Below are 12,334 nucleotides of genomic sequence, written 5' to 3' on the forward strand. Positions count from 1 at the left end.
TTTAGACAGAAGGCTTATTAAAGGATCAGTTGAGGGGACCCATGACTGAGAATGGGTTTAGGGTAGTGGAGAATTGATGCTTTTGTTCCAGCTGGAATCAAATTGACTTTGAACTTCAGATGGCAGATGTGTATGTGCCAATGAAAAAGGAGCTGAAGCTTCCTGTGGACCCAGAGGTGGAGGTCAGAGATGAACCCAAGTCTCGGGTTCAAGGCTCAGCCTTCTGGGTCACCAGCTATTGAGTCAATGGTCTGATTTCCAAGTCAAGGCTGTTTGTAGTCTAAAATCAGATGTGGAGGAAGAAAGACGTCTCAGTCAGTAAGTGCTTGTCACTCAAGTGTGAAGACCTGAGCTCCAGCCCCATAATACAAGGAAAAGAAAAAAAGCTGGGTGTAATGACTTGCAACCCCAGCACTGCAGAGGCAGAAAAAGGAGGAGCCCTGGGACTCCCTGGCCAGCCAGCCTAGGCAATCCATCAGCTTTAGGCAAATGAGAGACCTTGTCTCAAAGAAACAAGGTGGACAGCTCCCAAGGAACACCATCACCTCTGGTCTGCATAGACAGGCACATACAGGTAGGTGTACATGAGCACTCACTAGCACATAAACACACTGGTGTATACCCCTCCACCGCCCACATACACTCAAATGCAGATGCCATGTAAATGTTAATTATAGCAGGTGTGAAAGTACTACTGTGCATGTGTGGAGGTCAGAGGACAACTTGCAGGAGTCGGTCCTCTCCTTCCACTGTGGGTTCCAGGGACCGAACTCAGATTGCCAGGCTTGTTCAGCAAGTGCTGTTACCTGCTGAGCCATCTCGCTGGCCCCTTTGGGGTTCTTCTGACAATGAACACACAGGGCTGTCCTTAGAAAACTGACTTCTCCCATGTCACCAAATCAAGTCCCATCTTGAGGTATCATCCCAGGGCCTGCGAGGAGGGAGGGGACCAATGCACTGAGCAGTACTGTGCACAGTAAGAGATGTACCCTTCCATGTCAGCTGGAGCAGGCCTGTTCCAAAGCCGTGGGTCTCTCGGAAAACCCTTTAACACAAACCCCAGGACTCTCTGCCTTGTCATCCTCTGACAGGCACTCCTGGGCTCCTGGGGTTCCAGTTCCCTGCAGTCTGTTCAGGGACAGCCCTGTGGGGAGCTGAATCAATCTCAGAGCCGTCAAAGCCTTCATCCATTATTGATGTGCTGGGGCCTGGCAGGTGCAGGCTGGAGTTGCTTTCTGCCTCTCGGGGGGCATGAGCCTGACTCCTTCCCAGAGCAAGGAGGGCGCCCGCCATCCCTTCCACCTCTGCCTCTCCTTACAGGCTGAATCATCTCAGTGAATCCTGGTATTTATACTGCATCCATTCTCTTAGGTAGCTCGTGTCCAGGATTGAAAATGAGCATTTCCAAGCCAGCACAAGTGTATGGCTTGTGTTTGCCTGTGGCCAGGCCTTAAAATCTGCATTTACTGTGCTACCAGGATGAATCTCTCATGGAGAACTATAGACATATCTGCCCTGGCAGTGACTATCAAACTAGGGTACCCCTCCCCTAGGGATCAGGTTAAAATGCAGGTTGTGATTCAGCAGGGCTGGGTAGGGACTGAGAGATTCTGTTTTTGTTTTTGTGTTTAAGACGGAGTCTCACTTAGCCCAGGCTGGCTTCCTTGGAACATGCTGTAGTCAAAGATGGCCTTGAGTTTCTGTTCCATCCTTTCTCCACCTCCTGAGTGCGGGGATTCCAGGGGTGCCCCACCACACCTAGTGTCTGCAGTTCTGAGGGTGGATCCGAGGGCATCCCCCATGCTAGGAAAGCACTCTGCCAACTGAGTCACATCCCCAGCCCCAGTTTCTGTCTTAACCAGGCCTCAGGTGGTCTGAAGCATGCTGGTAGCCAGGGGCAGAGGCAGGAAGTGGAGCCTCAGGGAAGAGACAGGATATTTCCATCCTTTAGACCTGTGTTAAAGAGAGGCCCACCAACAAATATTGCAGCTGGGTGCAGGAGAAGAGAAGTGGAGTCTGAGCTGCAGGCCCCTCCCCTTCCACACTGTCTGCAGAGGTCTCACCTGTGCCTTCCTCCCCTGTCCCCAGGTCTTCCTCAAGGCTGGTGTGGTTTCCAGACTGGAAAGGCAGCGGGAGAAGCTGGTGTCCAGGAGCATAGTTCTCTTCCAAGCGACTTGCAGGGGGTTTCTGTCCCGTCAGGAATTTAAGATGCTGAAGGTACTGAGGGCCCACACAATTTTGATCCCATGGGTCTGTGGTATATAAGCTCGGCTGTATTTCCCCATGATTATGCCAGGCTGCCTGTCTGAGGGATACCTGAGCACAATGACCTCCAGGTACCTGGGGGCTGTTGTCAGCCCTGTGATTTAAGCCTGACCCATCTCAGGAACAGCTCCTGCTCAAGGGTCAACAGATACCTTACAAGTCCCAGACACCCAGGTCTGTGAACAAAGGGCAAGTTGTGCCACAGTCCTGGGCCGCCCTGGGCCTTCAAGACTGGCCTTCCTCTCTTCTGCCTGCATGGGAAGAGAGAGCTCACTGCTGTGTTTTCAAGACAGACTAGCCCTATGCTGCATCTACACAGTGGCTGTGTGACGATGAGGGGAGATCATACACACTGAGTCACGAGATTCCAGCTGACTGTCACCTCAGGATTGGCTGTTTTGAGAAAGAGTGTTATAGTTTGCTTTCTATTGCTGTGATAAAACACTAACCTGAAGCAACTTAGGGAGAAAAGGGTTTATTGCATCTTATACCTTATGGTTCATCATGGAGGAAAGTCAGGCCAGGGACTCAGGCAGGAGCCTGCAGCAGAGACCACAGAGGAATGCTGCTCACTGACTTGCTCCCTCTGACTTACTTGGCTCCCTTTCTTATACAACCCAGGCCCACCTGCCCTGGGATGGCACCGCCCACAATGGGCTGAGCCCTTCTACATCAAGTAACAATTAAGAAAATGCCCCATAGACATGTCCTCAGGCCAGTCTGATGGAGAAAATTCCTCAATCGAAGTTCCCTCTTCCCAGGTGACTAGATTGTGTCAAGTCAACAAAGCTACCAGCACAGTCTCTCACTGCATAGGCCCAAATACCCCTGACTGGCCTGGAACTCCCTATGTAGACCAGACTGGGCCTAAACTCACAGAGATCTGCCTGTCTCTATCTTCCTCCCAAGAGTGCTGGGATTAAAGGCTTCCTAGTATTATCTTTTCTTAATGATCAATAATTATACTAGAGTGGATTCTCCAAAGAGCTTCCAGAGTGGGTAAGTCCATGATTTCAAGTGTACTGTGTACTTGGCAAACCAGAAATGTTAATAATGACCCCATCGTGAGCCACCCGCTTCCCGCCGCCCCCGACAGGCATGTGTTCTTTTTTCTTCCATCTGCTTTGTCCGCCCTCCCTCTGGCTCAGGCAGGTGGACCCCTCCTCACACTCACAACTCTCCTGTCCCTCAGATCCGTCAGCTGGCTATGCAGTGCATCCACAGGAACCTGGCTGTGTTCCTGGAGGTCAAGGACTGGCCATGGTGGCAGCTCATCACGTCCCTCCGGCCCCTCTTGAGTTCCACAATTGAGACAGAGCAGCTCCGAGCCAAGGAGGTGGGTTCATGGCTCAGAGGTAACTCCCTGTCCCACTCAACTTCACCCTGTACCCAGCACCCAGGACATTGTGAGCTCAACAACCCTCAATGCTTCCTTCTGGAGGCTTCCATCACCTGAGACCGTGTTTCTCCTGAATCCAGCTGTTCCCTAGGCTGCTGGGTAAAGCGCTGTGATTGCTTGGGGCACAAAAACCCTTGTGGCTCATTCTAGAACCTTAGTGATGGGATCTTTGCACATTTTATTTCCACCTATCAGAACACTTGTCTCCAGCCATGCAGGTTACTGCTTTGAGTGGTCTCTGGTGCAGACTTTCTGATATCTTTTTTTTTGCAAAAATGATCAAGTTATATATAATGGTTCCTTTCTTTTTTTTCAGGTTTTTTTTTTAACTTAAAAAAAACTTTATTGAGAATTTCACACATGCATATAAGGTGTTCGGATCAAATCCACGCCAACTCCCTCCCCTCCAACACCTCTTATGTCTCCCCATCACTTTTTTCTGACAACTTTGTGTTCTTTCTTCCTTTCCTTTCTTTCTCTCTCTCTTTCTTTCTTCTTTTTTAAAATGAGGCTTTTTACTACTCTAACATTCCCCCCTCTGAAGAGGTAACCTTAAAATCCTTTTAGGGATTAGATAAAAGCTCCCAAATACTATTGACAATTTTGGCCTTTGGAACATAGTATGTTGCTAAGTGGCCCAAGGACATTTTAACTCTTAGCCAAGAGACTGGCTGTTTTCTTTGGGGTCTTTTTCACCCTAACTGCCTAGTTAATTCCTACCTTCTATTCTTATCACACCGTCCTCTGAAGAGGTTACCCAAATTGCTGATAGGAAATAGGGATGCAGACGGCTCTGGCTTCTTCCATGCTAAACAGGGACGCAGGGTAAGGCAATTGGGGTAGCCCTTCAGTGGGTCTGTCTAAAAGACTCCCAAATTGCATAACTCTTACTGTAGGGGGAAAAGAAAGTCCTTGACTGGTGAATAGGAGATGTGAAGGAGAAGTAAAGGCAAGAGTAGTAAGCATTACAAGTTCTAGACAGGGAATTACAAAAAAGTCAGAACAGGGCAAATTTCAACTGTTCATATCAGAGTCCATTGGAATTTCTTGACGAGAGCTCCCCAAAGCATCCCTCTATTGGGTTCCTCTTCATTTTTCTTTTGTCTGCTAAGGCTGGACTTGAGAGTGGTGGACTCAGGATTTGTTTTCAGGCACTTTGATAGCTGTTGGATTGGCTAGGATCAGTGTTAGTTCCCTCACAAAGGCTTCACCACATGGAGGCAGGATCCAGGCGCTCTCAAGTGGATCCCATGAGTTCTCAGCCCCTATGCCAGAGGGAGGCTGGAACAGGCACTCTGTTGGTCTTGGTTCCTTTCTTTCTTACATAAAAAGTAAAATGTGAAGTAGGCTGTGCACCCCTCATTAAAAAATACCCAACAGTGAAGTCCATGCAAATAACTCAAATCTGAGAGTCTGAAACCTGACCATCTGACCCTTTGGATGAGGGAAATTCAGTTTCTATGTACTCTGCTGAAATCCGTACTGTGCACTTACCGACATATTTTCAAAATCATCAGGGACAATTCAATGGAGCTTTTCTTTGTTCTGTTTACTGCTATGTAGTACTCCCTTGCCCATAAGGCCCATCATTCACACCACTATCCTGCTGTGGCATCTCAAGGTAGCCTTGCAGACATGGACAAGTGATGTAGTGCTTTTATATATGGATGTGTGTTTGGAATGATAAGTCAGACTAATGTGGTAAAAGCGTGCTTTTGTGTGTGATGTGGAGGAGACATTTCAAGCCCCTTTCATCAGCTTTGGAATGAATAAAGCATCTTTGTTATAGTCATCATTCATGAAAGACATCATTAAATTTCCTCTGTGCCCCAGCAGCTTTGACCCCTTCAACCTTTCTTACCAGGAGTGGACTGTGCATCTGGTCTGGACCGGCTTCTTCATTCTGGGTGTTTGTGTTGCAGGGGGAGCTGACAATGCTGAGACAGAAGCTGAAAAAGTCAGAGAAGTCCAGGATGGAGCTCCGGCAGAGCACAGACCTGTTAGAGAGCAAGGTAGGTGGCTCCTCCGCCACTTGGGTCTCAGGATGTGTGGCCGCTGGGGAGGAGAAGGAAGGTGTGCTCCTGTGCTGAGCTTCTTCCCAAACCTACACAAGCAGCCAAAGAAAAAATTCGGTGTCATGAAAGGACAAAGTGTGGGAGAACTGCTAAATCTGACCATGTTAAAATACCGGGCGTCTGTTGGTCTGAGCGTAAAGTGAACACAGGATAAACAGGTGGAGTCACAGCCACCTGGCGGGATGGGCAGAGTTCGGAACGCGCAATGAGCTTGCTCCAGTCAGGGAAGAGATGAACTGCTCTGTAGGAGGAAATGACCAAAATACAGACAGTTGGGGGTCATCCTTTTCCCTTCTGCCTCTCTTAAATCTATTGATAGTTTATTTAACATTTGTTGCTAGAAACACAGCAGCACAGCACACATGAGGGAGAAAGCCAGGCTTGGGATGTGGCCACGTTTCCTGGGATTTGGAATGACCTGTCTTTCATGTCACCTGCATTGCTATTACCTTATGTTTACTGTTCAGACCTTTCCTCTAGTGCTGTGTCTTTTTGGTTTTGTTTTTTTTGTTTTTTTTCCTTTTAATTGTAGCCCAGGTTGACTTCAAATTTCCTATGTAGCCAAGGATGATGATAATTTTTTTTAGTGTTTATTTTTATTTTTTATCAGTGTGTGTGTGTGTGTGTGTGTGTGTGTGTGTGTGTGTGTATGTGTGTGTGAGAGAGTTCAGTGCCCATAGAGACAGGAAGATGATCTCCTGGAGTCATTGGGAGCTTCAAGGTCCTCTGAGTATTCCTAACAGCTGAATCATCTCTCTAGTTCCTAAACTCCATTTAAATTTTTCTTTGTTTGTCTTTTGACAATTTCATACACATATATAAAATATTTATCATTTTCCTCTGTTATCTCTTATCTCCCTCCCCCTCTCTCTGGAACCTGTCTTCTTCCCAATAAGTTCCTCTACAGCCTTGTCAGCACTTCGTATTATCTGTCTTCATTTAGTTCTGTTGGTGAGTGTGCTGGGCTGACTCACACTGACAATTTTGTGTGTACATGTTCATGTTTGGGGATATTATTTTGTTATATCCTCCTTGACAAAGCAGCCTCTTGTCTTTTCCCCATTCCCCTCCCTTTCCTCTTGTTGGTTTGTAAACACTTTTTACATGCTCAGGATTTATGTTCTGTCAGCAGTATGTGCTGTGGCTCTCTTCTACTCTGAGCCCATTGTTTTGAATACAGGAATAGTTTGTGTTTTCTAGACCCCTGAGTTTCTTCAGGGCCTAGAAGAAATCAGAAGGTTTTATGACTGCAAGCCAGTTTAGACCTCAAAAGCTCTTCAATTTTATTTCATTTTATATTTTACCAACTCTCAAACTACATTGTTTCCCACCTTTTAAAAAACACTTCTGGGACTAGAGAGATGGCTCAGTGGCTAAGAGCACTGGAACTCAGGTTCAGTTCCCAGTACCTACATGGCTAACAATCATCTGTAACTCCAGTTCCAGGGGTTCTGATGCCCTCTTCTGTACCCCACAGGCATTGTATGCACTTATATACAAGCAGGTAAAACACTCACACAATTAAAATGCAAGTTAAAAACTCATCTATTCTTTCACAATTTGATGCACATTTAATATAGTCCATCTTTTTTGAGGCATGGCTGAGGTCTTTTTTACTTGAGTGGGCAAAGGCAATGGCTAGACCACAGAGGAATGACTGCCTCTCCCCCAGCAGCTTTCACTGCCTAGGGCTCCTCAGGGCAGGTGGGGCCTCATGAGCCACACCCCCCATGCTGGGATGTTGACAGGCTTGATCTTGTGCAGGTGAGCACAGCTTCTGTCAGTTCATGAGTTACAACTGCCATTGTATTTCCAGAAGAGGGCATTTCTCAGCACCCCTCCCCTCTGCCGGCCCTTCTGCAGTGTTCCCTTAGCCTTTGGGGGGAGGGGTTGATATGGATGTCCATTTAGGGGTGAGCACTCAACAGTCATGTCACTTTGAGCAGTCTGAGTCTGTGCATTAACTGCTCCTATAGCAAGAGAAGCATCTCTGACTAAGGCTGAGGCAGAATTAATCTCTGAGTATACACTAAGTATTGTTGTCAGGTGGACATATCTGTTTAGGAAAATGATAGTAGTAGGTTTCCTCCTAGGGCCTATGACCTTCACAGCCATGGTGTTGGCCAGCTTTACAGTTTGAGGCATGAATTCCTTCCTATGAAGCCTGCCTCAAATCCAAGCATAAAGTGGTTGGTTGCTTCCACCACAGTCATGCCACTATTGCTCCCATGGGCACATTTTGTCTGGCAGGCAGTTTTGTAGCATGCAGGGCCCTGGGCTGGGTAAGACCATTAACTTTTCTCCCTCAGTGGCCTGCACAGCACCTTCTGAAGCTGCGAAAGTCACCAGCAGAGCTCAGTTTCAGTCATCAGTGTCTCCCACTGACAGCTCGTGGTGCTTTCCATCCTAGAGCAGTGTGTCTTGTCACCCATGGCAGCAGCTCAGGTTTAGAGAATGTGGCATCCTGTGGACACTTTATTTGAAGAAAGACTCTAGTCTCCTGGCCAAAAAAATAATTGCTGGTTTATACCAGCTGGATTTATACCTCAGTGCTCACAGTAAGGAGAAATAGCCCAAGGAGAAATAGCCCTGTGGGTTCCCAGCCTCATCTGCAAAGGGATTGATGCATGAGGGAGGTTCCTGTCTATGCTGCTTCTTTGAAAAGCCCTGAGGTGACTTTATTGCAGGACAGAGGATCCTGTTACAGAGCAGTGGGTCTCAGCCTGGAACATGGGCAGAGCTCCCTGTAGAACATAACAGAATAGTCATAGACAAGCCCCAGGCTTAGCGATGCTGAATCCAGGCTTGGGGTGGCCCCAGAGCACCTGAATTTCTAGCAAACTCTCAGGTACTTTAGAAGTAGAAGCTCTGCCAGCCACTCACGGGGTCAGAGAGCAGTGTGGCCTTCTATCTTGTGGCTCTACTTTGGTAACAGTTGGGACCAGACTCTGCTTCAGGGCCATGCATCACCAACATACCCCTGCCACAGTGCCCAGCCTCTATTCACACCTGTGTGTCTCATCAGGGGGAGGCAGTGAACAGAAGTGGCACTGAGATGTGGCAAGATCGTCGCCAACACCATTTTACTGAGCTTAATAAGAAGACAGCATTATTGCAGAATGATTTAAGTGCTCCTTTGCAAAGCGGCCTAAGGAGGAGATGGGGAACCGTGGAGAGGCTGGCTGTAAAGGCTGTCAGGCATGCAAATGCTGCCTTGGTGGAAAGGGGTCTTATTTTCATAAGGAAGAAGAACCCTTCATCTTGTAGAACTTTCCTGTGAGGGTTAGGTGCTCTTGGAGATATGTCCTGGGTGTGTCAATTTCCTCCTAAGATTCTTCCTAGCTATAGCCAGAGATGGAGGACCATGCACTCAGTCCAACACCTTTTGGAGTTCAGTAAGGAATTGTGACTTGAATATACCAAGGAGTGGAAGTCTGAAGGTGCTCACCGGGTGTTCTAAGGGAGTTCGGTCATAATATCTGCACTTGTCTAGTGGGGAGGGAGGTCACAGGACCAGCTGGGGCCTGAGCCCATCCATACTCCAGGTCTCCTGACTCAGAATCCATGTTGTTGCAGCTTCTCCTGTGTGAAGGGGCAGGAGCATCTAATCCCAGGGGGAAGGCTTGGTTCACTGGCTCCTGTTGCCATCTGCCTTAGGTACCCGGGCCTCTTGGGCTTTAACTGCTGGGGAATGGTCCCTTCAGTGAAGCTGGCTTCTGACACTGTGTGGGCCTCAGAGGAGGATACATCTGGAATGTTCTTTATCTTAATTTTAAAATTTTATTTTATGTAGATGAGCATTTTGCCTGCATGCATGTAAGTGCGCTATATGCATACAGTGAACACAAAGCTTAGAAGAGGGGAGGGCATCAGATTCCTTGGAACTGGAGTTACAGATGGTTATTAGCTGCCATGTGGGTTTTGGGAACCAAACCCAGCAGCCAGTGTTCTTAACCGCTGAGCCATCTCTCCAGCCCCTAGAATGTTCTTTTTGACTGTGTGTCTCAGTCCTTCCCACAATACTGATACTATCAACTTTTCCTTTCCCACTAAGCAACACAGAGTTGGGGGGTCAGCACGGTGCCCCAGGTATGAAGGAGCAGCAGCAGATGGCCTGGGTGCCACACGCCTGAGTGTGGTTCTGATTTCCAGGGTATTGTGGGCCCCATCAAATTCCTATGCCTTTGTCTGTGATCATTGAAATAGCAGTGGAGGTCAGAGCTCCTTCTGAGTTTGTTACACCACACCGTGCAGCCAGCCCAACCAGCTCTGTCACTAATACACACATCCTGTATGTGTTTGTCCTCCCTCAGTAAAGAGCAGTCCTCGGAGGCAGTGACACACCCTTGGCATTTCTACCCTTTGGTATTTAGCACAAAATGCTTGACTCAAGTCCAGTGATGAATGGAGCCACCTTCAATGAGTGCTGTGTCTGTCCGCTGCTGGGTCAAGTCCTTTGGCCTCTGAGTTCAGCTGGTTTTACCTATAAAGCAACATGGAGAAAGCCTGGAGTGTCTGGCGGGTACAGTCTTGTTACTGTCAGGTAGGGGCGTAGCCACGATAATAATGCAAGGTATTGGCACCCGGCAGCCTGGTGGGGGGAGATCAGGATCAAAGGATGCCCCAGGGGTGGGGCTGTGGGTGATGGAACTGAGGGCTTACTTCCTCTCTGGTGAAGTGTTGGCTGGGTTCTAGAACCTCTGAAGGTACCACTATGCTCCTAAGAGGCCATGTGTCTCTTCTTTCTAGACACCCATAGAGGCTGGTCAGGAAGGTGACATTCACAGGTGTCTGGCTCTCAGGGCTCATGCCCCTGTGGTCCCTACGAAGATGGCCTCACTCACTCAGACAGGTAGGCCTGTGGAGGCCTCCCCTTCCTTGGTTCTCTCATACATATCCATCTGTGAGCCCAAGAGGTGGTTTGGTGGTGTGGTCAGGAAGGAAGGAGGGCTCTGTAGCCCTTGTCTGACCTCTGTTGTTATGGGAGGTCCTTACACTCAGCACCTGAGCCCTGCAGCACTAAGAGCAGGCTAGCCCAAGGGGCCTCCACAGGCCAATTCAGCAGAAAAGCAACAGCTAAAAGCAGAGAATGGAGATTTATTCAATGTGGCCACATTGGGAAGAACAAAGGTTCAGTCTCCTTGAAGTCTACCTTCGGGGTCCTGACACGGGGTTCAGGTTTAAATAGAGGGCAAGCGGCGTGCTTAGCTAAGGAGTTCTGGGCAAGCTGTGGTCCTGCCCATCAGTGACCCATCGTGGTCTGATTTCCAGTCTGTCTCATCAGGCAAGTTATCAGAACTGTGTGAAATCTCTTCTTAGGTCATAAGTCTGTCCTCTGACTGGCTCCAGACTTCAGGCTTTTAGTTCTCCCAGATGAGATTCCTGGGAAATTCCAGCCCCTTGGGGTCTGGGTTATCTGCTAGTCACGGGAGGGGCAGACATTTCTCCTCATAATATTTTTCACTCCTGTGGTTACAGGTTATTAGGTCTCTGCAGCTGAGTGTCTGCACTTCCCACCTCAGTTCCATCTGCAACATAGAGCCCGGGTCAGGGCCCATCTCAGCATGGCTGTGAGGTTCTGTGGGCTCCCCTGTGCCTGGCTCACAGTCAGCACTGTCTACCCATGGGCATGATTACTGCTCTGAACACTGTTGCTCAGCAGGACAGCTATGAACAGCCGGGCCCCCTGAGAAGATGGGTCAGGCATGACCATGTCGGCACCTGGTGCACATCTTTGGAAGAGCCCTGGAGCCCACCACAGTGCTCGACACTTTTTCTAGAGCTGCCCTTGACCAGGGTGACCGTGGGGCCAGGGACATGGGACCAAAGCCACACTTCATCCTTGTGACAGCAGCACCTGAGCTGGCTGGCCTGCAGGGGTCTCCCTGCAACCTCAGATTTAGTCTCTCTTTTGACAGGTGGGTCAGGATGGGAGGAGAGGCGTCCCTTCACCCAGAGGTTGGCACAGGGTCCCTTTTGCCACAGCCCAGAAGGGCAGCTGGGGTCCACATTGTATTGGCCTTAGATCTTGGCCAGTTGGTCTACTCCAGGTGGGCAATGGCTCCCGTTTGCTCTGTAGACACCCAGGGGCAGGAACTGCATGGGAAGGCTCATGACAGGACAGGGCACAGGGATGGCACGAATGCTGAGCTGGGGGTCAGGCAGTTGGGGGAGGCTTTCTCTGCTACTCAGCAGCTTGACCCTCAGCTGGTCCTTTCACCTCCTAGTGTGTCAATCTTCTATGTACATATTATCCATATGAGACATTTCACACTTCATAGGAGGTGATATATACCAGAGGCCAAAATCATGGCATCCCCAGCATTCAGTAGTGGAGCTTGCTCTCACAAAGTGTGCTAGTGAGAAGTCCTCTGTGCAAACTGGAAAGTACGGGGTATGGAACAGCTCACTGCTGACCGCATCTGCAGGGAGAATGGTTCAGGGGATTGAGAAGTCCTTTAAAAAGCATATTTTAGGGGCTGGAGAGATGGCTCAGCGGTTAAGAGCACTGACTGCTCTTGCAGAGGACCTGGATTCAATTCCCATCACCCACATGGCAGCTACAAACCGTCCTTAACTCCAGTTCCAGGTGAAT

At 48.8% G+C, this 12,334-nt stretch overlaps 1 protein-coding gene across 1 annotated transcript in view; it reads left to right on the top strand.

Annotated features, from left to right (window-relative positions):
* The window catches only part of Myo18b (myosin XVIIIB), a 239,358-nt gene that overhangs the window by 98,705 nt on the left and 128,319 nt on the right, over nucleotides 1-12,334 (top strand). The window contains exons 23-25 of the mRNA XM_008849005.2: nucleotides 2,089-2,217; nucleotides 3,458-3,601; nucleotides 5,587-5,676. Coding sequence (XP_008847227.1) covers nucleotides 2,089-2,217; nucleotides 3,458-3,601; nucleotides 5,587-5,676 — 363 coding nt within the window. The remainder of the gene's footprint in view (nucleotides 1-2,088; nucleotides 2,218-3,457; nucleotides 3,602-5,586; nucleotides 5,677-12,334) is intronic.

The sequence above is a fragment of the Nannospalax galili genome, unplaced genomic scaffold (genome assembly GCF_000622305.1).
Source record: "Nannospalax galili isolate Female #2095 unplaced genomic scaffold, S.galili_v1.0 scaffold103, whole genome shotgun sequence".
Lineage (NCBI taxonomy): Eukaryota > Metazoa > Chordata > Mammalia > Rodentia > Spalacidae > Nannospalax > Nannospalax galili.